Source organism: Syngnathoides biaculeatus, chromosome 10 (genome assembly GCF_019802595.1).
Source record: "Syngnathoides biaculeatus isolate LvHL_M chromosome 10, ASM1980259v1, whole genome shotgun sequence".
In the NCBI taxonomy this organism is placed as follows: Eukaryota; Metazoa; Chordata; class Actinopteri; order Syngnathiformes; family Syngnathidae; genus Syngnathoides; species Syngnathoides biaculeatus.
This window is the reverse complement of record NC_084649.1, coordinates 20,756,595-20,781,496: the sequence shown is the minus strand read 5'-3', so window position 1 is coordinate 20,781,496 and position 24,902 is coordinate 20,756,595. Positions and strand designations below refer to the sequence as shown.

The 24,902-nt window shown below is 46.8% G+C and overlaps 2 protein-coding genes and 1 long non-coding RNA gene across 5 annotated transcripts; 2 read left to right on the top strand and 1 right to left on the bottom strand.

Annotated features, from left to right (window-relative positions):
* The first annotated feature begins 1,685 nt into the window (after nt 1-1,685).
* Nucleotides 1,686-11,142, top strand: rbbp5 (retinoblastoma binding protein 5). 3 transcript variants are annotated; one of them, XM_061831470.1, is made up of 14 exons: nt 1,753-1,934; nt 2,628-2,653; nt 2,725-2,897; nt 3,050-3,190; nt 4,277-4,439; nt 4,520-4,629; nt 5,421-5,540; nt 5,624-5,777; nt 5,847-5,918; nt 6,003-6,120; nt 6,333-6,402; nt 6,586-6,821; nt 8,049-8,126; nt 10,878-11,142. In XM_061831470.1, exons 1-14 carry the CDS (start codon nt 1,916-1,918, stop codon nt 10,928-10,930), a joined length of 1,533 nt encoding a protein of 510 aa, XP_061687454.1. In that variant the 5' UTR covers nt 1,753-1,915; the 3' UTR covers nt 10,931-11,142. The 3 variants fall into 3 exon arrangements, with proteins under 3 accessions (XP_061687452.1, XP_061687454.1, XP_061687453.1); XM_061831469.1 differs by having other exon boundaries at nt 8,049-8,309; XM_061831468.1 differs by lacking the exon at nt 10,878-11,142 and having other exon boundaries at nt 1,686-1,934; nt 8,049-10,870.
* On the bottom strand, nt 5,995-6,761 carry LOC133506994 (uncharacterized). The gene is made up of 3 exons (XR_009796691.1): nt 6,623-6,761; nt 6,326-6,510; nt 5,995-6,130 (listed from the first exon to the last, which is right to left on the bottom strand). It is a non-coding gene; the product is annotated as an uncharacterized LOC133506994 (long non-coding RNA).
* Nucleotides 11,143-11,269: 127 nt separating the features above from the next.
* Nucleotides 11,270-24,405, top strand: ippk (inositol 1,3,4,5,6-pentakisphosphate 2-kinase). Its single transcript, XM_061831471.1, has 14 exons — nt 11,270-12,013; nt 14,862-14,921; nt 15,134-15,229; nt 17,034-17,100; nt 17,190-17,308; nt 18,591-18,680; nt 18,767-18,825; nt 18,896-18,968; nt 19,954-20,097; nt 20,172-20,301; nt 20,951-21,086; nt 21,958-22,060; nt 22,133-22,227; nt 22,583-24,405. Exons 1-14 carry the CDS (start codon nt 11,933-11,935, stop codon nt 22,797-22,799), a joined length of 1,470 nt encoding a protein of 489 aa, XP_061687455.1. The 5' UTR covers nt 11,270-11,932; the 3' UTR covers nt 22,800-24,405.
* Nucleotides 24,406-24,902: the final 497 nt, after the last annotated feature.

The following is a 24,902-nucleotide window of genomic DNA, read 5'->3' as shown; positions in this document are numbered from 1 at the left end:
TCCCACCCACGTGTCAACCAACTACCTCGTGAAAAGTATGGCGGCTGCGTGGAGCTGTGGTTAGAGCATTGGCTTGGTAAACCGGAGGTTGTGGCTTCGTATCCCTTAAGGGCCTCCACTCCCAAGAAGCTTTCTTACTTTTTACTCCTTCAAATTGGAACATATTTAAAACACAATAAAAAGAGAATGAGCCAACCTCGCTCCGCCTACCAAGGGTGCAAACTCTTCAATGACATCATGAAGGCCACAAGCGCCCAAACTGGCCCAAACTGCATTTGAATAACAAAAATCATGCTTGTATGCATAGAAATGGACCAAAATAAAATGTCAAACATTTCGACTTAATATATTAATGACATAACCTCCTCTCTGTGTGATCACCCAGGTAAGTATGGCAAACCAACACAAGTGTGGAAATCACCCCAGAACATGAATGGTTCGTTCCATTTACTCAACTGGCCACTAACATTGTCCTTGTTTGACGTTGATGTCATGTTGAGCCCTCTTGCCACATGAATATTACTGTTATTTTGACATATTATTTTCTTCAAAAAAAAAAAAAAAAACAGTATGTGCGGACCCTAGAAATAAGATGTCTTGTGATTTTTAGTGTGGTGTGACTCATTGTCAATGACTGCTGCGGTTATGTTTGTGTACTTTGAATAAAACGATACATACACCTCATACTAAAATCATGAAATCAAACAATGTTGGACATTTATAGGCATAGTTATGCAATGTACTGTTATTTTCTTGTGGCCGTATCTATTTCTTAAAGAACAGCACATCTGGTAATTACTTTTCCAAAAAAATAAAAAATAAAAAATAGATTGTCACACTGTTCATCCTTGACTAAATGGACCCTCCTTCCTTTTTGCCTTCCTGCTTACCTTTCATTTTTCCTCTCACCTTGGTTACCTTTCCTACAGTTGAAGGTAGTCTATTAAAGCAATTTCTATTTCAAAAAAAGAATTCTCATAATAATTGTGTTAGGTTGTGTGAACAAAATGCAATCATTTTAGTGATCCTGACTGACCTGAAACAGGAACGAGACAAAAAGGAATCATATCAAAGATATTTTTTCACAGTGGATGTAAACCTGCCACTCATACATCCTTTATCCTTTCTTCTGGCCTCATTTCTTCCCTTCCCTCCATCCTTTCCCCCTTGTCTTCCTCCTTTCAGTTATGATGCACTTTACTGCTACTGAACATCCTTTTCACTTCCATTTTCCCTTCCGTCCTTACCACATCTATCCCACTTCAATTCTTTATTCCTACTCATTTCTTCCATCTTTCCTTCCATCCCTTTTCATCCAGCCGTCTTTCCGTTAGTTCGTCCTTCCCTTTCTGAACTTTTGAGCACCATTCCTGCCATTCATCCTTTCTTCCTGCCTTGCACCCTTTTGTCTTTTCTTCCATTGCTGTATTCGCCCTCTTTTTTAATTTCACACTTTTTCCCCCCCATCATCCTTTCCTTCTTTTCATGCCTTTTATCTTGTCTTCCATCTTTCCGGTGCCAAATAGGCAGAAGCAGCCAAGAGAAGAAGAGGGCGTTGCAGGGACCAATCAAATGGCTTGGGGGCGCGGTTTTCCCTTGATCATCTCCGGAAAAGAAAACTCTCCTCCGGTAATGGTAAATACAAGACGAAAAAAATAATGACGTCATTTACCATGATTGATTGTAAATTAAAAGAAAGAAATTCGTACATAGTGTTTTGCTATTCATTTGTCGCTAATGTGGTTTATTTAGTACAGGCATATTCTTGGTTGCATTGTTTGGGGTCCTTGTTGAAGACTCGGCGGCGGGTCTCCCGGATAGAAACAACCGATGTGAGGATAAGACTGTCAATTGAAAGAAATATAATCGTTAAAATCAAATTGTTGGATATCGTCGGACCCTCCTTCGGCCAACAATGAATCTTGAACTGCTTGGTAACTAACGTAAACTCTTACTCTATTGACGTGTTAAACGATGTGTGTGTTGTGGAATTAGCACGGTGACCTAGCTTAGCGCGTTTAGGAGCGTTAATACGATACAAATGATGAGGGTTTTTTTTTGTAATATTGTCACTATTTCCCTGTAGTATGCTTACTTAAGTAACAGGCCTACTAAATAAGCATCTTAAAGTTCTCATTTGTACAATGTTAACTGAGTGCATGGTAAGGCAAACATTAGCATTGCATGTTTTTAATCACATAACATTTAACACAATATCTACAGTGATAAATTCAGTCTTTCATATCAGTCATAAGCACTCAACCAAGCATAAATATCGCTGATATGCATCATCCCAAAATGGTAGTGTGAAATTTAAAGTTTTAAAATGATTGTCCCCAAGTTTTAAAACTTTGGCAGTGAAGACACTTTCTGCAATTGTTTTGAATAGTGAACATCTAAATTGTACATTGCAACTACTTTATTTATTATCCTCATTCCATTACATACATTTTAATGTCTGATTGCTTTCAAATTTTTATCTTGCAAGACTTTGCATATGCCACCACTCATCAAAACCGAGCATTCTGAATGATGGTGCATTTGTGGGCTAAGAATTAAACAGATTAGATCCCCTTTATTGCGCATTCATGCTTATTTCCGTTCCTTCTTTCTCTTTGTCCCCCTAGAATCATTTGGGCAGAACTATCCAGAGGTAACCCAAACACACAGACGATGGTATTACAAAATTGGAGGCTGAGCTCTCGTTTTGTTTCCTATGGTCAGGAGGCGGATGGAACGCTGGACTGCATCAGCATGGCGCTCACCTGCACCTTCAACCGCTGGGGGACCCTCCTGGCGGTGGGCTGCAACGACGGCCGCATTGTCATCTGGGACTTCCTGACGCGCGGGATCGCCAAGATCATCAGTGCGCACATACACCCCGTGTGCTCCTTATGGTGAGGGACAAAACAAGACACTAGTCCTCATTTGTTATTCCAGCATCAATATAATTTAAATATCATAAGGATGTCAAGTGTCTAGCCAGCTGGCTAATACGGTACATACACTAGATCGATACTCGGTTGCAGTGAACATGAAATGTGTCCAGTTGGAGTCGAGATGGCCACAAGCTGGTGAGCGCGTCCACTGACAACATCGTGTCGCAGTGGGACGTGCTGACGGGCGACTGCGACCAGCGCTTCCGCTTCCCCTCGCCCATCCTTAAGCTGCAGTGTCACCCCAGAGACATGTAAGTATAGTTTGCCATCCATTTTCTACACCGCTTATCCTCATCAAGGTGTGGAGTCGGGGCGGGGCTGGAGCCTGTCCCAGTTAGCATCGGGCGACAGGAGCACAAGCGCAATTGGCCAATCCCAGGGCACATCTCGACAAACAACCATTTGCACTCACATTCACACCTTTGGGCAATTTAGAGTCACCACTTAACCTGATGATGTGTTTTTGTGGGAGAAAACCCGCACAGGCATCCGCATTAGAACTGTGAGGCGTGAGTGACTCCTGTTATGCAGGGGAAAGACACCCCCAAGCCGACTTTTTGGGCTCCACTTCGGCTGGCTGGATGAATGACATCCAAGTCCTCGACAATGCGAGGGGGGGGGGTGAGTGACACCTGTTTTGCGGGGGAAAGACACCCCCAAGCCGGCTTGCTGGGCGCTGGTTCGGTTGGCTGGATGAATGACGTTCGTGCCCTCCAGAATGCGAAGGAACCAGGCAGGAATGACCGCTGCTCTAAGGGTGAAATGAGCACCCCCAAGCCGGCTTGCTGGCTGGATGACTGACATCCATGTCCTCCACAATGCGGCGGAAAAGGGTGTGAGTGACACCTGTTATGCGGGGGAAAGACACCGCCAAGCCGGCATGCTGGGGTCTAGTTAGGCTGAATGGACGAATGACATCCATGACTTCCACAATGTGGGGCAAACGCACATGAAAGACACCTGCTATGCGGCGAAAATACACCCACAAGCCGGCCTGCTGCGCTCCAGTGGAGCGGAAAGTAAAAGAAAAAGGAAAAGAAAGGCAAAACAAACAGGGAAAAAAAAGCAAGAAAAAGGTTTTGGTGGCTGCAGTACCACTTTTGGCCGCGTGGGGATGCTGTACTTAACCCCACGCAAACTGCTAACCAGTTGGTCAAATAGTTTCAGATTAATTTCATATTCAATTAGTTGTCAATTATTCTATCATTGTTATGTCGCACCTCTAAAGTATTTATTGGGGGATTCATACTTGAAATAGTGAACAGGAAGTAATTTTCAACACTCCCATACACACGGATGCCACAAACACATCACCGTTGTCAACGCTTGTTCCGTAGGGACAAAGTTCTGGTGTGTCCCATGAAGTCTGCGCCGGTGCTGCTCACCCTGTCCGACTCCAAGCACGTGGTCCTGCCCGTGGACGACGACTCGGACCTGAACGTGGTGGCGGCCTTCGACAGGCGGGGCGAGTACATCTACACCGGCAACGCCAAAGGAAAGGTCAGCGTTGGGGTGCACGTGTCTCGCTGGTGTGTTGATTTAAAGAGACACGCTGATGGAAAAATACTTGCGTGGTCCAGATTCTGGTGTTGAACACCAACACTCAAGATCTGGTAGCGTCGTTCCGAGTCACCACCGGGACCAGCAACACCACTGCCATCAAATCCATTGAATTTGCACGCAAGGGCAGGTGAGCAAAACAACTAAAAACAATTCATAAAAACATACCGTAATTTCCTGCCTATAAGCCGCGACTTTTTTCCCACGCTTTCAACCCTGCGTCTAATGTGGCCATGTGGCGGATTTGTGCATTTTTTTTCTAATGGCCGCAAGGGGTACTCGAGCGGAAAAGGTAAAAGTGAGACCAGTGGAATATGTGTTGAGTAAGTGACTTTTGCTGCCCCCCCCCCCCCCCACGGCGCTGTCAGCGGCACGCGAGCGTCCCTTTCCCTTTTCGTTCCCCGATATTGTCTGCGTGTCACTCTCAAACTCAACGGTGTGCGCGAGGAACTTTTCGTGTACCCATGTTGCTAGCGGTTAGCGTGGTGAGTGCCGCACTAGCAGATAGCGCCGTGCTACCATGTTGCGACTATGTAGCTGCCGCGGCCGTTTTTTTTTTTTTTCTTTTTTCCTACCAGCCCTGTTCATGCTATTGTGTTGTTGCTATGTTAAGCAAGGTAAGGTATTAAAACTTTGAAAACGCTTTTTGTTTACCGTCTTAATTTTTTGAAAATATCTTGTTTCAATGTGGGCACTTGCGGCTTTTACACAGCTGCGGCCTACGTATGTACCAAATGGTATTTCCTTTACAAATGTACTGGGTGAGGCTTATAACCAGGTGCGCTTTGTAGGCCGGAAACTATGATATATATGCATACATGTACAGAAGTGAAATATGACTATAAGCCACAAATGTGATTTAGGGAAATGTTCCTTTTCAAGATGACTTTAGTTTCCTTTTCTACTGGTCTCACCTTGCAGTTGCTTTCTCATCAACACGGCGGACCGCATCATCCGGGTCTACGACGGCAGGGAGATCCTGACCTGCGGCCGCGACGGCGAGCCAGAACCTATGCAGAAACTCCAAGATCTGGTCAACAGGTGCGCCCTAAACTGCCTCAACTTGACCGGTACCATGGTGGAAGGTCCTCAGGCGACATAAAACTTCTTCTGTTACCGTCCAGGACTCCGTGGAAGCGCTGCTGCTTCTCCGGGGACGGCGAGTACATTGTGGCCGGCTCAGCCCGCCAGCACGCCCTTTATATCTGGGAGAAGAGCATCGGCAACCTGGTGAAGATCCTGCACGGCACCCGAGGGGAGCTGCTGCTCGACGTAGCCGTAAGGACCTCGCGTCGCCCCACAGTTTACACGACACTCGTGTGATCTTGCTCTCCTCCAATGTCCCAGTGGCATCCCGTGCGTCCCATCATCGCCTCCATCTCAAGCGGAGTGGTGTCCATCTGGGCCCAGAACCAAGTGGTTAGTAAGCTTGAACGTAGTTCCCGCCCGGCCCTGGAACTGCCGCCCGATTTGAAAGGCCAAACCGCTGCGTTCTGTCCGCAGGAAAACTGGAGCGCTTTTGCGCCGGACTTCAAAGAGCTGGACGAGAACGTCGAGTACGAAGAGCGCGAGTCCGAGTTTGACATCGAGGACGAGGACAAGAGCGAACCAGAGCAGACGGGTACAACGCTCTGCAAATAAAAAAAAAAAAAAGTATCATGCTTTTTGCCACAGGTGACCTGAAAATAAGATGAGGCGGTCACCTCTAAATCTGAAGTGCTGGAAAAAACCCAATGTCGGAATGCGAGCGACCGCTATCTCTGATCATATTTGCACGCGTCCCATCATCGAAACAGATTTATGTGTAGTTTACCGGCGTCGCTCACCTGGCAGGTGCGGACGCGGCCGAGGACGAGGAAGTGGACGTCACCACGGTGGACCCCATTGTGGCTTTTTGCAGTAGGTGAGGAAGACAGCGAGGCGCCCGGTTTGTGGCAACTTCAGTTCACGTGACGCCATCGTTTGGCATGTTCAGTGGCAACTGGAGTGCCAGTCGATGGGATGCAGACATCTGCCAAACCCAAATATCTCAATTTCAAGTTGTATACTTCCACCACCGCCTTTCATGGCTTTGTCTTTCCCGCAGTGATGAGGAGCTAGAGGATTACAAGGCTCTGCTGTACCTTCCCATCGCCCCCGAGGTGGAAGATCCCGAGGAGAACCCCTTTGGCCCCCCGCCGGACTCCACGCCTCAGGCGGGAGCCGCCGAGGAGGCGCAGGCGAGCGGCGACAAGAAGCAGCGGCCGCCTTCGTCGGAAGGAGGCCCGGCCAAGAAGAAGGCACGCACTACCAACATCGAACTGCAGGGGGTGCCGGTCGATGGTAAGAAAGGAATAATACCGTAATTTCCGGCCTACAGAGTACACCTGATTGTAGCATCACGCAGTACCTTTGTAAAGGAAATACAATTTGGTACATACACCTGTGTAAAAGCTGCAAGTGCCCACATTGAAACATGAGATATTTACAAAGAAATACAGTACACAGAAAGACTATAACATTAGTGCTAAAGCTAACGGTAACAGGCAAAACAAAATTTACTGGTAAATATCGCTGTGACACGCCAGTAACTTAGCAGCAACACGCTAGCACAGTGCTAACGCTAGCGCAGCGCAAACAGAGCCCGCAGTGAAACCCAGATTGAAATGAGGTATTTACAAAGTCGGTAACAGAAAGCGTTTGCAAAGTTTTATTACCTTAGCTTAGCTTAACATAGCAAAAACACGGTAGCACGAACGGGGCTGGTTTAAAAAAAAAAAAAAAAAAAACATACCAGTAAAAAAAAAAAGCTGCGGCAGCTACACAGTAGCAACATGATAACACAACACTAACAGAGGGTAGTTAAAAAAAAAACATACCTAAATCACAGACCTTGCAGGAACCGCTGGCGTAGCGCTAACAAGACCGGTTAAAAAAAACAAAACTTACCGGTAAAAATCGCTTAGACACGGCAGTAACACAGCAGCAACAGGGCCTGTTAAAAAATAAAAATAAAAAATATTGGCACATACATTCCACCAGTATCACTCTTACCTTTTCCGCTCGAGCGCCCCCTTGCGGCCGTTAGAAAAAATGCACAAATTAGCCGCATCACCGCATAAGGCGCAGGGTTGAAAGCGTATGGGGGAAAAAAAAAAAAAATTACGGTACCTTGGATCATGTAACGTCTTCGTCAAATAGAAATTCTTTGGTCTAACCGGTGTCTTTCAGTTTTATCGAACAATTTTGAATCTTTGAAAAATAATCCTCGGCCTGAGTTTTGACGATTAAAACCCGATCAATTCTGAAATTCTCATAAAACACCAATTAAGTGTCAAAGTTGCGCAGATTGATGTCATCATGTTCTTTATCCACTGCGTGGAGCTGTGAAACCAAACCCTGTCCACACAAATGTTTTTGTGTTTGCAGGTTTTTTTGGAATTATTATTATTATTATTATTTTTAATATAAAAGAGACAAGTCTTGTTGCTAAACAAAACTGCAGCACCGTTTGAAGTCCTGGTTTGAATCCTTCTCATGTGGAGTTGTGCAAACTGTTTTCTCTCCCAGAGGTGCACCCCCTGCTGGGCGTGAAGGGGGACAGCAAGTCAAAGAAGAAGGCGGCGGGCCGGCCCAAAGGCTCCAAAGGTAAAGACAAAGACTTCCCCTTCAGGCCCAAGCCCTACAGGGGGGGCGAGCGGCCGACCTTCGCCATGGCGGTCCTGGGCAGCTCTGGCCCGGGAGGCGGAGGTGGCGGCGGCGGCGGTGGAGGAGGAGGAGGAGGAGGAGGAGGAGGGATGAAGGGCAGGGCAGAGGGGGGCCTGGCCACAGGTAAGTCTGCCATTGCCCCTGGTGCTGACAGGGGGCGCTGTGCTGGTCCTGCTCCACTAAGCTACGCTGACTGACAGCTCAGCCTGTCTTCCCTGTGCTGCTCTCCCCCCTCCCTCGCCCAAACAACAACAACAATAACAACCGCAATCCGCCATCGGGTCTCGAAAGCAGCGGTTCTCAAACCGGGGGTCGAAATAATACAGCGGAATAAAAATAACAATTGTTAGTGATTGCATTTCAAAACGCGGGTTTTCCGGTACTTTACGTTTGGTGCCAGGCAAAATTTTTACCAGCTCTTCTGTTCATAGGAGAAAAACCAACAATGCTTTGCTGAGATTACTTAAAACGGACTACAATTTTTTTTTTTTTTAGGTATTTTAAGAAATAAACCTTATGTTACATTACATCGTAATAAATATATTACCTTATGTTACATTACATTTTAATACAATCAATAAATTAACTTTTTATTCATTATTGTGAAGATTACAACTTAAATTTTCTTTATTCTCATAATATTGCTTGTTTGCCCCCCCTCATCCCCCAAACAAATCCTCATAACTACTACTGCTTTTATTTCCCTCAAAAATAGGCAACTTTTTACTAATCCTTTGGCATTCAGGGCTTTTTCGATTCTTTTAAGATGCGTAATTTTTAAAGAATAATGTATTTTTGAAATTCACTCCTCAAAATATTACATTTTTCTTCAAAAGTGATGAATTTTTCTCCAAATTATGCAACTTTTTATTACAGTTTTTATGGTCATAATTCCCGGCCGACAGAGTGCAACTGGTGATAAGCCTCGGTAACAGTTTTTAATGCTAGCGCGGCAGCTGTGGGGGGAAAAAAAAAAGTCGCAGCTTGTAGGCCGGAAATGACGGTAGTTATGATTGTTGTTTCTTTTGGAAAAAACGTCCCCTCTGAAAAGACTTCCTTGATCCCGAAAGTTTGAGAACCCTGCTCGGTTCAAAGTCACAGTCTGAGTCACCGGACATTTCACTAAGAACACCGGCAACGCCTCCTGACCTCAAATGCGGGACATTTTTGTCCATCTGACTGACTAAAACGGAATGTTCCAGGCCATGCTGTTGCACTCCATTCCACTAGTTGGCAGTAATGCCAACACAAACACAAACCGCATAATTTACACTTGCCCCCAATGCGAGCGGACTATCGCAAAGTCATGTCCACACTTTAAACTGGATTTGAACTAAAAGGTAACTTTGAGGACTTTCAATTCACACTAATTCAGTTTTTCCTTTTTATTGTGTAGTTTGGGGAGGGGACTTCCAGGCTTTGCGTAAGTTTGCATACCCCTGCCTTGGAAAGTGTACCTAATAGTGTACCATGATTCCCCACGCGACCAAGTGAAAACGATGCCTTGTGCGTTCGGACTGTGGTTTTGTGACTTGAAACAAGACTAATTAATGATTGGCTGCACTACTTCCCGCTTGGCCCTCCTGCTCCCCCGTTCCCGCCTCGCTCCTCTGGCCTTCTTTGTTTTTTTTTAGTTGTGCTGCTCACTTCCTGTCCCTTTTTGTCCTCTCTTCAGTTGACTTAACTTCATCTTTACCAACACTTTCTTCTTCTACGTCAGCAACAGTAGACACAACGTCCTGCCTGTTTCCCATTTGTGCGCCGAAGAAATGTTTTGCAAAGTTGTGCCCAAACTCCGACAGTGGTGATAATTACCGTATTTCCCGAAACTGCGGCCTTCGACTCAAATAGGCACCGCGCGCCAATTAACTGCAACACATAACGTCACAAACAAAGGCTTGAATTGTCAAGGCGTGGGTCTAAATGTATATAATTAAACAGTTTATGCCACAATTTTTCATCGAATGGACATTGTGCTACTCCTTGTCTGTGCGCCGTGGCTGCCAGACATGAAAAACTCAACCATAATGTCAGTAATTTTTTTTTGTCAGCCATTGTCACCAACGCCGAGAGGGAGCGCAGTGCAGCTCTTCTAGTCTATGTGTTGCGCCCCCATTTGTGTTCAAACAACTTCTGCTTTAATGTGTCGTAACTTATGAGCACCCTTACACCTCCCCTTTATCAAAAACGTTTTGCATCGTATGCTAGCATTTAGCTGAAATGACTTTCAGCACGGTGGATCAGCTGGTAAAGCATTGGGCACACACTTCTGAGGACCCAGGTTCGATCCCGGCCCCGCCTGTGTGGTGTTTGCATGTTCTCCCCGTGCCTGTGTGGGTTTTCTACGGTTTCCTCCCACATCCCTAAAACCTGCATTAATTGGACGCTCTAAAGTGCGATTGGCTGGCGACCAGTTCAGGGTGTACCCTGCCTCCTGCCCGTTGACAGCTGGGATAGGGTCCAGCACTCCCTGCGACCCTTGTGAGGATAAGTGACAAAGAAAATGGGTGAATAGTACAAATTGGCCACTAATCATCTTTCAGCTAAAATAAAGGATAAATGAAAGTAATAAGCTCCAACTAGGGACATTATTGAGAAATTGTGATTGGATTACAGGGTGAGGAAAATGTGCTTCTGTTCGAGTCTGACTGGTTTACCGGCACCTGACTAGCGGTCTGCTCCTATTTGCAGGGACGCTGGTGACGCAGACGTACAAGCAGCACGACATCGGAGGCATGGACTGAGGCCTGAAGACAAAGATGTGCAAAAATCACAAACTTGACTTTGAGCGAGCAAGAGAATGCGCTCTTTTCAACTTCGGCCCACCACAGTAGACGTCACATGTCCTCAGTGCGGTTGGTCTTGTATACAGTTGTGTCCTTGTGTGTTTGTTTGTGTGAAACGTGTCCTTTGTTTTTTTGTTTCATATTAAAACCTTTTGGATTCATAAAAATCAGCAGCCACGTGTCAAACCTTCCTCCCATCGAACCGCCGAAATTACACCCATTGCAATAATTTGACAATTTCCACAGGCGTGTTCTGTTAAAACGGAACATAATCATTCATTCCAGAAGACATATTTTCCCAGGTTCTGCCCTTTTGATTATAAAACACTAAGAAGGGGCTCATCCCCCCGCGAGGGCAAACATTACTCATCGATCATATGATCAGCTGGACGTTTCCACTTCGGGATTATGACAAAAGAAAAAAAAGAAAAACACGGAAGATCCGTCGGTACACAAGACCTTGGCCAATCAGAGTGGTGCGGGCGCCACGCCCCGCGGCAGAGCGGAATGGGATTCGCCGGTTAGCGTGTCCATCAAAGCAACGCGTCAAGCTAGCGAAGTTCACGTGTGCGTCAGAGCGGATGCGCTTTGCGTCCTCGTTCGACCTTTCACCGAAATTCTGGGAGTCGTCACCAAATATTTGTGATTAAATCCGCATATGTTGTTAAATGTATTTCATAGGCATTTAACGGTCACATCTTTGAAATGTGTAAAATGAAAAATAGATATTTATCGAAAATGTCGAAAGCAACCCGTAGGTTCACTTAACTCGGCGTGTACTTTGAAAGGATAAGCGGAAGTATGTTTGCGGTGGCAGGCGCCGGTCGGCGAATTGTCGCCGAAATCGCAGTGTTTGAAGGCGCTGCTAACTGACTGGCAACTAGTTGGAGGACTTGGACGCGGGCGCCTCGCGACCTTCTCAACTCACCGGGCGCCCAACGTGAGCGAGGCCCGGCCGCGATGGAGGTGGACAAGATGGACGAGAACGACTGGCGGTACCACGGCGAGGGCAACAAGAGCCTGGTGGTCTCCCACGTCCAGGTGAGTCCGGCTAGGCTAACGTGGGGCAAGTTGGGCGAAAGAGCTCGGGCGACGAGCGCGCCCCCCCCCCCCCTCACCCCATCAACGAATCTGCTGTGTGCCACCCTTCAAGCCGGCCTCGGAAAGACCCCATCCCGGGGAAGGCGTCTTTCAAAGGGGACGGCGGAGGTGTCACTCAGCGCACGGTCCGTGTTCGGCGTCGTCGGGCTACTTCGCTAGCTTGGCCGCAATCAATGGGAACACGCGTACAATCGCACTAACGTCACAAAGCGCGTCACCGACACGTCCGTCCGTGCCCTCTGGCCCAAGTGGCCCGGGGTCAGCGGGGGAGTTGCGCGCCGACCTTCCCGAAGGTGCTCTCGCGGTCCGCTGTCAGCCGAGCCGAGCCCATCTAGGCGGTGCGTTCAGGGTCACGCGGCCGCCCGACCCCGTCCCGTCCCATCCCGGCCGAGCACGTCGGCGTTGAGCAACAAGTGATGACGGCTCAACGTCGCGGTCTCTCCCGCCCCCCCCCCCCTCCCCCTCCCTCCCCCGGGGGCAGAGCGCACCTGCCCGCATTGCTGCTGGCTCGGGGCAACATTGGAGCCAGATTTGTTATTATTATTATTATTTTTCCAAGCCAAATAGTCAGTAACTGATAATCTTTTAGAGTTAAACTTATCAAAATATTGATTCATACTAAATCAGCACTGTGTACAAACACTTTTTGAGCATAATTTTAACAAGTAATGTTTAAAATTTGCAACATGTTGACTTTTTTTTAAATCTTAGTAACAAAATTGTAACAATATTGTAACAGGGGAGCGCCTCGGTAAATAGCATTTGCCACACGATACATTTAATAACCACCTTCGCTGGTGACTATGACCCATTTTATTTACACTGGGTGTGTTTTTGTCACATTATTGTGTAAATATCAATTAGAAAGTTTTATCCAGATGATGAAAAAAAATAGATGCCAAGTAACTATTAAAATGTCTCGTTCTACTCAAATGACACAAACTAATATTAGTTTAAAACATTTGGATCAGAACAGAACTCCCATAGATGGGATATTTCCGTTGTTATACATTCAAATAAAGTTTAATTAAACATTAAAACACGATCAAATAATTTACTTCAGTGACAAAGAACTGGAACAAGGAAATTAGCACTTGCGTTTTTTGATTTCCAATTAGTGGTACGCAACCAACCAGTAATCCATAATGTGTTCCCTAAAGCGCTGTGCATTACTATTATCTCAAATGCAACACTTAATGACTGAGGGGAGTTGTATACATAAAAGTGTTGACAAATTCCAGGATTGGTGTCGAATATCAAAGCCAAACCGCAAACAAGTTTTTCACCTTCGATGCGACTGTGCGGGATGTCACGTCTAGCTTCGTGCTAAGGCATGGTGGGAAACGCCATAGACAGGATAATAAATAGCATCTAAACCATCTGTCGTGGCAAAGTGCCAACATTGTAACGCGTTACACCACCCAAGTATTTGAAGATATATGGTGGCGCAACACAAGCGGACAGACAATGTAACAACATCTTTGTTTTATTCTCTCACATATACGCAAACAAATGAGTAAATAACTAGCTTTGTAACCAGAAGTCGGCAGGTAATACATGAAAGCCTCAGTTCTCGGACATCCCCGTTTTTGAACGAAAATCGGTTCTCGAACGCCCCCGTATTGCGCGCGGTCAGACCAGGTCACCTATGACACGCTATGTTGTGAATTCCCTCGCCCCTGAAAAAACCTGGAAATAATATAATGGGCGTGGCGCAACTAGTTGACCCACCCACGACGCGTTTTGTTATTGCCTATTGGAACGCCCCCCGAAAAAAAAAAAAACGGAAATAACATTACGCGCACGGCGCAACCAGCGCACTTTTGTTATTCTGTATAACGCACCCTCTGTACACAGACATGTAGAGGTAAAGTTATTCTGCACTTTTGTTAATAAAAAAATTTTTTTACAAGGCTGGGGGCCAAGTCGCTACAGATGTGGCGATGCACTCCCAGCCTAATATATTTCTTAAATTATTTTATTATGTAAAGTATTTAAACTATACACGTATTTCTATTATGCAGTTTATTATCAGGAAAAGCTAAACAAATGGTTTAAAAGGCCAATTTTTTAATGGTTGGAACAAATTACTTGTTTTTCCATTCATTGTAATGGGAAACATCGATTTGGTTTTCGAACAAATCACTTCTTGAACTGTTTTCTGGAACAGATTGTGGTTGAGAACGGATTTTGTAACCAAAAATGCTTGCTGCATCTCTACGTTATCATGCATGACGCTTTCAAGTATTGATCCAGATTTTCGCGAGAATCCCGTAAGTCGAGGCAAAAAAAAAAAAAAAAATTTCCTTTGCGTGCCATGTAAGGCGACGCGGTGAGCCGGGTGCGGCCCCCGGAACGGGATTTGACACCGGGGAGCGTATTTTCTTCATCTTTTGCGCCAACGACTTCAGCTCACTGAGTCACTCGCAGTAGTTGCGAAACTCTTCTCGGCCTTTGCGTGCGCGACTGCTGGACCGCGTCCCGCGATCCCGCTTGACTGTCGAGTCCGCAAACGTCTGCCGGCGGCGACGTCGTCGGGCACACCTCGCGTGTTTACTCGCCGAGCGCTCACAAAAATGGCACGGACGGGGAGAACTGGATTCAGTTGGCTGGCTTGAGGGCAAATCTAGAAAAGCGTGGCGCATTTGAACAATGCTGGCGTCGGTACCAGATACCAAGAACTCCGGAAGAATACTTCAAGGTCGCCGCGCTCTCATTTTGATGTCATGAATTTGAAGAATGCGCGAGACGATATTGACTTTGTTTCTCTTTGTTTCCTCCCTCGCAGCTGTCCAAAGTTCTGCGCCTGCTCAAGTATCCCGCCGAGGACTCCGAAAACCCGCCGCAGGTGAACGCGCCGCGCCGTCATCTTTTTTTTCCGCTTCCCTGGTCGGTGCGTGACGCGACGTGTTTTGGTAGTGGGCGTCGTCTTTTCTTCAAATAGTTTTGAAAGCGCATCATGTTTTCCGGACGCGCCGGCGGCGACGCGTCGGACTGGTTCGGCGTGGGCTTGTCTCGCAATGCCAACGTGTGTTTATTGGCGCCGTGTGCCCCTTTCAGACTGCCGAGCAGGCCTTCAGGCAGATCCAGAACATTGTGGACTTCAGCTCCAACGTGATGAGCAGCCTGCTGGGCGACAAGTTCGTTCATAGCGGGGTAAGGAGATGCGCGCGTGTGCACGCTCACCCACTCTCATATTTTTTTCCTAGCGCACGTTTGTTGCTCTCACACACTCCTCCTCCGGTCCGTCACCGGCGAAGTGAGCAAGATGAGGAAATTGCGTTGCAGGCGGCTGGCGCAACCATTGCGGCGTTGGTTGACACACGGTCGTTTTTACGGGCTGACGCGCGCAATTGTGGATTTTTCAGGATCGAGGGTTCGTGTTGGGATTCGGGCTGGAGTAGGTTGGGCGTGGTTCGGGTTTCGGGAAGTTGCATTTGTGTTTGGAGTTAACGTGAACGTTCAGCTTTTAAGATTGAAGTGTTTTACAAGTGGGCTGCAAGGGCCTGAAAATGTTAAGTCAGAAAATATTTACAGAGAGCGGCACGGTGGATCAGCTGGTAAAAGTGTTGGCCTCACAGTTCTGAGGTCCCGGGTTCAAACCCGAAGGCGCCTGTCTGGCTTTCCTCCGGGCACTCCGGTTTCCTCCCACATTCCAAAAACATGCAACATTAATTGGACACTCTAAATTGCCCCTAGGTGTGATTGTGAGTGCGGCTGTTTGTCTCAATGTGCCCTGCGATTGGCTGGCGATCAGTTCAGGGTGGGGACAGGTTGACAGCTGGGATAGGCTGCGGCATTCCCTGCGCATCTCGAGAGGATAAGCAGCGAAGAAAATGGACAGGAGGTCAACTGGCAGGAAGAGGGGTACACCCTGAACTGGTCGCCAGCTAATCGCAGGGCACAAAGCGACAAACAGTTGCACTCACAATTACACACACAATTTAGAGTGTCCGTGTTGCATGTTTTTGGGATGCGGGAGGAAACCAGAACACCCGGATAAAATCACACAGGCGCCGGCAGAACATGCAAACGCCACACAGGTGGGGCCGGGATTAAACCCGGGACCTCAGAACTGTGAGGTCAACGCTTTAGCAGCTGCTCCACCGTGCTGCTCAACTTGAAGTCTTGTTGGAAAAACAACAATAGCTGTGAACAGGACACTTGTTCCACCCACCACATTTGACGTCTGTACGTCGACGCGTTCGTCTCCGCAGCGTTGGACAACGATTCCCCGAAGGCGTCTCCGCGGCCTCTTTTGTCAGCTTCCCGGGTCAAAAGGAACGACGGCGGGAGGACGGGGGAGCCGCGTCCGTCGGAAATGGAACACAAAATTGTTGCGACGGGCGCGAGGCCCGATCGGTCGCTGCAGCAAAGATAAAAATCCGGGAAAGAGGAGGGAAATGTGTTCAAGTATCACAAAAAATGCAAAGATACTAACCAAAAAAAATAGCTTGAAAGAGAGAAAAATATTCATTTTAAAAATACATGTAAGTAAATGTAAAAATAGCAAGGCCAAAAAAATATTCCAACAAGAAAGCACAGATATTCAATGAAAAATACACAAATAAGACAAAAAAGAATAATAAATATTAAATAGTAAAGTACTAAAACAGTTGAAAAAAAAAGAAAAATTCAAATACAAATAAATGTATAGAGAAAATGACAAAAAATGAAATGATGAAAATGATTAGATGAAAAATACACAAATAAGACAAAAAAAGGAAAATGAAGCAAACCAAAAATACGAAATAGTAACGTACTAAAACAGTTGAAAAAAAGAAAAAATTATTAAAATATTAAAAGAAGCTTGGAAAAATAATTTTTGAAAGTAATACAAACATCTGCGTTAACGACAAAAATAAAATATGAGAAGGGAAGATAACTTGAAAAAAAAAAAAAAGTGTCATCTGAAAATCGGAAGATTGCGAGTAATGGTGGATTTTCTGTCCCTTTCCAGGAAGTGGTCAAGCTGCCGCTGGAGTTCGTCCGTCAGCTGTCAATCAAAGTTCAACACCAGCGGCCCGGTAACTAATACCGCCAAACGCCGCGCCAAGCAAAAGCGTAAACCTTGACCTTGCACTCACTCCGATGTTCCCTCGCGTGCGTGCGTCAGCGTGGCGACGCGACAAAGTGATGGACATCTACAGCGGCTGCGCCCTCTGCCTGCCCAACCTGGCGTCGCCCGACCCCCCGCTGCGCTCTCACCCGCCGCCGCTCTGCGTGGAAATCAAGGTGAACGCGCCCACAAACGCCGATTGGTCGGAACGAGTGCCGCGCTCGTTGACAGAACCTGAGGCGCTGCACTACGATAAATGCGTGTACCCGCGGCGGTTAAAAAAAAAAAAAAAACTTCAAATGTTACTTTATTTTTTTTTCCTGCCATGTCGCAGAATATTAGAAATAGGGGAGTTTTTCGTGAAGACGAAAAGCAACGTTTCGATCATGATTGCAAAAAAAAAAAAAAAAACGTCGCTGGGAGGATGCGTCATTTCGACATTTTAGCCTTGAAATGTTGGAACCTTTTATTTTCTTCAAAACCCTTTTGAAGGATTATTGTACTACGGTTTATGCGGCTAATTTGTGCATTTTTCCTAACGGCCATAAGGGGCACTCGAGTTGAAAAGCTAAGAGTGAGACTGGTGGAATTTATGTGCCGAGGAAGTGACTTTTACCGGTCCCCCTGTTAGCGCTGCGCTAGCATGTTACTGCCGTGTCTCAGTGATTTTTACCGGTATGTTTTTTTGTTTTTTTGTTTTTTTTTTTAAACCAGCCCTAGCATGGTGGAGCTAGCATTAAATTTTCTGTGTACCCGCTTCCTTTGTAAATATCTCCTGCTTCAATGTGGGCACATGCGGCTTATGCATGCACCAAATGGAATTTCCTTTCCAAATATACTGGGTGAGGCTTATAACCACGTGAGCTCTGTAGGCCGGGAATTATGGTACAAATGCTGTTTTTGGTTAAAGTGAGCTGCGTGTATCATTTTCATCACATATTCAATTTCTTGTCATCCGGTCACTTTTACGTAGACCACAGGTGTCAAACTCAAGGCCTGAGGGCCGGATCCGGCCCACCACATGATTTTATGTGGCCCGCAAAGCCAAATCTAAGTGCCAACTTCTATGATTTTTGTGAAAGTTGGTACCAAAATTTCAAATCATAGAGGATAATATTGAGATAATACAAGTTTTTTTTAATTATCAAAGATGAACAAAAGTTGAAAAATAGTTCATAAATTTCATGTGTAAATATGATGAGGTCATTAAGTATTTTTATGGCTTATGGTCACAATGGCCCTCTGAGGGAACCCAGAACTATAATGTGGCCCGCGACAGAAATGAGTTTGACACCCTTGATTTAGACCAATAGAAACGATCACCAAACAAACGTAGTATCGTACGCAATAGATTTTGTACAAATCGTTTACCTACGCTGGCCGCGTGTCTCGACCGTCGTCGCTGTTCTGTCGCCGTCATGATGATGTCGCGCTGCCGGCGTTGTGCGCTCCTTTCAGCCCAAGTGCGGCTTCCTGCCGTCGGCCGAGCACATCAGCAGAGACGTCAAGAGCAAAGTGTGTCGCTTCTGCATGCACCAACACTACAAGGTGAGAACGGGCCCGAGCGGCGCCGCCCGTCGTCGTCGTCGTCGTCCCCCGCCGCCGCTCACGTTGCCTTTGGGAACTCCCGGCAGGTGGCCAGCGGGCGCTGGAAGAGACGCAGCCTGTACTGCCCTCTGGACTTGTTCTCGGGGTAAGTTCGGCGGCTTTGCGACGGCGGGCCGGGCTCGGGTTCGGGCTGACGTCTTTGCTCGTTTCCGCAGGAGCAGACAGAGGATGCACTTCGCCGTCCGGCAACTCATTGAAGAACCTCAGAACAACTTCAAAATATTTAAGGTGGGTCAAATCTAATCAATGCTTTCTTGACCTCTTTCCAATCTTCCGTCTCATTAAATCATTTGTTCATTGATTTACCGGAAAGAAGAAACGAATGTGGGAACGTTTTGAAAATTTCCCGAAATTCTCTTTATTGAATAATTGGCCAATGACGCTTGTCTTTTTGCTGCTTCACCATGTTTGCTTTGGACTTGATTTGACCCGAGTCGGTCGATCTCAGAGGCCTACTGGGTTTGTACTCCATGAGCATTTCTTTCATGTGTTCAGGGCCGAAACCATTTAGTGATTTATAGACCGGTAGCAGAACTTTCAAATCTGTTCTAAAGCTGACTGGGAGCTTGAGAATTGGAGTTATATGCTCTGGTCAGAACCCGAGCGGCAGCTGTTTAATGCTCTTTTGTGGGGGAGTCAAGTCAGAAGACTATTGCAATAGTCAAGTTTACTTGAGAGGGGGGAATGGTGGAGCAGGTGTGGAGTGTTGGCCTCACAGTTCTCAGGACCAGGATTCAAATCCCGGCTCCCCCTGTGTGGAGTTTGGGTGTTCTCCCCGTGCCCACGTGGGTTTCCTCCTGCATCCCAAAAATATGCATTCATTGGAGACTCTAAATTACTTCTCGGTGTGTTTGTGAGAGCGACTGTTGTCTGTCTCCATGTGCCCTGCAATTGGCTGGCGACCAGTTCAGGGTGTACCCCGCCTCCTCCCCGACGACAGCTGGGATAGGCTCCAGCACCTCCGTGACCCTTGTGAGGATAAGCGGGAAAAGAAAATGGATAGATGGATGGAAGTTTACTTGAGATAAAAGCATGAATGAGCTTCTCCTCGTCTGCTTGACGTACGCAAGCCTTCACTCAGGATTTGTTCAGTTTTAGTCATTGATCTGATGGGATTGTTCAAAGTCATGTCAGAATCTTTCAGAACAGTGACTTGATAAAAAAAAAAAAAAGAAGAGATGAGCAGGATGCTAATTGATTCACTTTGCGTCAGGGGGGTCAATGTATATACGGCGGCAGCGAGGACTCGTCGGACCTGAACTCGCTGCTGTACCACCTCCGACCTTACTTCCTGTACAGCAACCACCGCATCCACGCTCACATGAGCGGCAAAGCCGTCCTAGGAGACTTCATCCAGGTAACCGTTCGCCACGCTGGCCCGCAGAAGTTTGCCGCCGCTCGCCGCTTAAGTTGTCAGGTTACGGCGCGCAGGTGCTGGTAAACGCCCTTCTGAACGGCGGCGGTGGAGGAGGAGGAGGAGGTGGGGTCGAGACGGACCGGAGGGAGGAGGCTCGAACTTTCTGCGAAGCCAGTCGCTTCAACAAGGAGAGAAGTCGATACGGTGACACTGACTAAACACACTTGTTATCTTGAGGATACGGACTAAATGCCGGCGATTTTCTTAACAATGATGCAGACGAACACAACGTGTAGCCATGTGGCGTGATGACGCCATGTTTTCAAAATGACACGGACTTGCCATAATTCCTGGCCTACAGAGCGTACCTGGTTATAACCTCACCCAGTACATTTGTAACGGAAATACTATTCGGTACATGCGTACGTCGCAGCCGTGGAAAAGCCGCAAGTGCCCACATTGAAACATTTACAAAGAAAAGACAGTACACAAAAGTTTAACGCTGGCGCTAACAATAACGCTAGCGTCGCCGCACTAACAGGGCCGGTTAAAAAACAAAACAAAACATACTGGTAAAAATCACCGAGATACGGCAGTAACACGCTAGCCCAGCGCTAACAGCGCCGGACCGGTAAAAGTCACTTCCTCGGCACTTATATTCCACCAGTTTCACGCTTACCTTTTCCTCTTGAGTGTCCCCTTGCAGCCGTTAGAAAAAATACACAAATTAGCCACATCACCACATAAGCCGTGAAAAAAGTCCCGGTTTATAGGTCGGACACTGTGACACTGACTGACTCCTGGTGACATTTCGTGGCGCTTACTGACTCAACCCCGGTGCCGTGCGGCGCAGGCTCTCAGGGTCTCCCCGGCGACAGCGTTCTGTGCCGCATCCTCCAGACGCAAATGTTGGACAACTTGAACATCGAAGGCGTTTATCCTCTCTACCGCCGAGTGGAGCAACACCTGCACGACTTCCCAAAGGAGAGGTAACCCCAGCCCGTCTGACATTTGCAAGTCTTTTTTTTTTTTTTTTTAGTATGTGAGAACATTTGAAGTGTGTCATATTAAAAAATTCGGTAGTGTGTATTTACTGTTTGAGAGCGTTTCATCTTGTGTGTGACTTTCAGTGTGTGTGTATATGGAAGTAAATATGTTCTTGTTTTAAAATTCATATTGTTGAAAATAGAAGTATTTCAGTGTTAACAAATTCGCCATATAAAAAAATTCAAAATTCAAATGCAATATTTTCACTCTCCTGAGATTCAACTGGCTTAAATTCGCTGTCTGAAATTCAGCGTCTAAATTCATCAGGCAGGGTTACTTCAGGTCAGAACCCAACACCCAGCCAATCCAGTTACGCTTTCTTCGTCACATACTAAAAAAGCGTAACTGGATTGGTTGCCTTCTTAACACTGAATTTAGATGGCGAATTGTCACCAGCTGAATCTCAAGAGACTGAAAATATTGCATTTGAATTTTGGCGAATTTATTAACATTGAAAAGTTAAACTGAAATACAGCTATTGAAAATGTGATCACTTTGAAATAATATTGTGGATTTTGGAACATAAAATTGTCGGTGACATTTTTAGTTCAAATCCTGGTGGCACATATTTACTTCCATAAGTGTGTGAGAGGGGGGTAAATAATGAAAGTTGTGAGTTTCAGTTTTGTGAGTGAATTAAATTTTAGTAGTATGTGTTTCAGTAATGAGTAACTAAAACAAAATTTGAGTAGTGTGCATGTGTGAGAGGGAATTTGAATGTTCTCTCTCGGGCGCTCACTTGTTTTCCGCTGAGAACCGATCTTGCGTCGGCTTCCTCGCACGTCTGACATCATTTCCTGTCCCGCCCCCCAGAAGCCGTCTGCATGTGGACGGCCCGTACAACGAGGCCTTCCTCGAGCGTCTGCGCAAGTGTCCCTCCGAGGACGACGGCTCGCTGGACTTCGCCGTGTCTAAGGTGAGAGACTGACGCCGTCGCCGAGCCCTCCCCGCCCGCTTCCTGTTTGTGAGCGTCGTACGTTGCGTTCAGGTGCATCAGTACCGTGTCGCCATGACGGCCAAGGACTGCTCCATCATGGTCGCCCTCGTGCCCTGCAGCGACGACCTCCAAGACGACGACGACGTGTGAGTGTGGAAGTGCAGAATCCGCTTGCGTGAGCGACTCAGACGCTCTCATCCATCCATCCATTTTCTTTGCCGCTTATCCTCACGAGGGTCGCGGGGAGTGCTGGAGGGGATATGGGAGGAAACAGGAGCTCTCATATACTCCCCCCCCCCCCCATTCATTATTACTTGTGTTATTGTTATTCACGCACATGCACAAAACCCTCACACAGCATTGAAAACCACCCCCGCAACTGGAGTATTTCAAGCCCAGAACCTTAGAACTGCAAGGCAGACATGTTAACCACTTGTAAAAATTCACGTTTTCTCACCTTATTGTGCTGTTTTCACGTTCGCTTCATTTTCCTCTCCCAAGCTTGTGCGGCCAGCGCCGCCTGCGGGACTTCCACTCGCCCAGACCGGCCGCCTTCTCGTTCTCGGTGTCCATCCTGGACCTGGACCCCAAACCCCTGGACAGCATCCCGCTGCAGCTGGGCTTGGACCACAAGATCGTGTCGTGCTACACCAGGACGCTCGCGGCCGCTCAGTCCGAGCGAGACGACTGCACAACGTTGCTCTTCAGGCTGGTGTGACGGCCAGCAGGGGGCGTCGTCCCGAAAGCCACTTCTGTTTGTTTTGACTTTGGAAGGTAGGGTGGCAAGTTTCTCCCCCCCCCCTCGAGTGGACACCAGTACGGTTCCCTAGCAACCGTGTTGGCAGTCTATGTGCCAATACTTCTTAACCTGGATCGTGCCAAGAGGCGGGTAATGATGTCATTTCCTGAATGTATGCGGGAACTTTGCTAACCTACTGAGGAACTGGAACTCCTTTTTTATCTGGACTAATATGAGCACACGTGTGTGTGTGTGTGTGTGTGGGTGTGTGTGTGCGCCCCTTTCATGTAGAACTCCTATAATGTGGTCCTGAGCCTGTTTCACGCAGATTTTTTTTTTTTTTTGCATCAGAGCCTTGCAGGGTGGGGAGACGAGTTCCAACGAGCCAGTTTTACACACGTCGACGTCAGAGCTGAAACTTTGTCGCGGTTCACACGGAGATTCTGTAAAGGTTTTAACGAATCAACAACATTGTCATCAGTTTCACGGAGAGGCGAATAATGGGAGGCGGAACGCAGTTTCATAAAAAGATTCCGTGGTTAGCGTTAAAGAAAAAAAAAAAAAAACCCTAAGGTTAATAAAAAGTCTTGTCACAGGGGAAAAAATGCTTTGGAGTCATAAGTAAATAGTGACAGTTTCATGCGGAGGCGCCGGATCGGAGGCAGAACCGGATCAGATCGTACGGCGAGCGACCCAGCGAGGCCCGGATATTGTTACAAGTCGGCGCGCTTCCGCACAGAATCAGATAATTCACGGACGACGGCAGCGGTGACTTTCGATACAACAGCGGGAGAACCGGTCCCGACGTTCTCGTCCCTCCCCCTGAAATTACCCGGTTGAGGCGGAACCTCGATGCTGCTGCTGTCCAAGAAGATATCCGACAACGGCAATTTGGCGGGAAACGCAAGCGTCTGGTGTTGAACCTTACACTTCGGACTTTGTTCCCCTTAACGCGGGGGCGCCGCCGTACCCCAGTTACGGTGCTCATGCGACATTTTGATTCAGCCTCTAACTTTGCCGTTTACATGCAGAAGCGGCGCACTTGGGCGGTAATGTCGACTTGTTTGAAAGGGGGGTTACTGTGATGTCACTTCCTGTGTGTGTCCCATCTGCAAATTGGCTAGTGTGCGTGTGTCTGTGTGATATTTACAATGTGAAATCCTCAGCTTGATGATGCGTTCAGGTCCTCTATGAAAACGTTTGCCAGGATGTTTTGTGTCAACTGACCAGCGGTGCGCCACCTACAGTATGGTTGAATAACCCCCCCCTCAAAAAATTTATGTGTGTGTATATATACATATATGTGTGTGTATATACATGTGTATATGTGTACTGTATGTGTATATATAAATATATATTTCTACACACATATATAATCATTTTTTTTCAAAGAAAATAACGTATGCCCCCCCCCGTCTAGCTCGCACATGTGTTTTTTTTGTTAATGTTTGGTGGGGGGTTAAAAAACGATTTGTGACTACAAAGGCTGCTCGTCTGCCATTTTGTATGTAAATTATTTATTTTTTTAGATTTTGAGCCCTGTTGTCACACAATTTATACTGAAGCAAAATAATAAAACACTGAAACAACATTTGTCATTTAACGTCCATCTTTTTGTTCTTTTCCAAAGTTTCCCCTTTCTCTCCTTTTTTTCTTTACTTTCCCTTCTCATCTTTTTGCCCTTTTTTTCTCTCCATCTCCTTTCTTACCCTCTCCTCTCATTCTCATCTTTTCTTTCTTGTCCTCCACTTTTCTCCCTCTTATCCTCATTCCTTCTCCATCTCCTCAAGCTGTGTCGGGAGTCACTCGCTAAATAGTGCCTTTATTTTATTTGGTTTAGCAAAAAACTGGAACAAAGATCCCTACTGTGGATTATTCGCGACTGACGAATGATTCCGAATGCAGACCCTCGTGATTCCCTACCGCCAAATCAAACATCCTAAACCGCTTACCCTCACAAGGGTCACGGGAGAGCTGGAGCCTATCCCAGCTAGCTTCGGGCGAAAGGAAGAACCCTACACCCTGAATTGGTCGCCAGTCGGTCACTGGGGAGATACCGACGCCATCGCTGAGCGGGAATCA

What these genes read in the sequence shown, in the direction of transcription:
- ippk (XM_061831471.1), top strand. Translation starts at nt 11,933, where the DNA reads ATGGAGGTGGACAAGATGGACGAGAACGACTGGCGGTACCACGGCGAG. An exon ending in TGGTGGTCTCCCACGTCCAG is followed by an intron (nt 12,014 to 14,861) that starts GTGAGTCCGGCT and finishes CCTCCCTCGCAG; the next exon opens with CTGTCCAAAGTTCTGCGCCT. An exon ending in CCTCTGGACTTGTTCTCGGG is followed by an intron (nt 18,826 to 18,895) that starts GTAAGTTCGGCG and finishes TCGTTTCCGCAG; the next exon opens with GAGCAGACAGAGGATGCACT.
- rbbp5 (XM_061831468.1), top strand. An exon ending in CAGTGTCACCCCAGAGACAT is followed by an intron (nt 3,191 to 4,276) that starts GTAAGTATAGTT and finishes CTTGTTCCGTAG; the next exon opens with GGACAAAGTTCTGGTGTGTC. An exon ending in TCTGGGCCCAGAACCAAGTG is followed by an intron (nt 5,919 to 6,002) that starts GTTAGTAAGCTT and finishes TTCTGTCCGCAG; the next exon opens with GAAAACTGGAGCGCTTTTGC.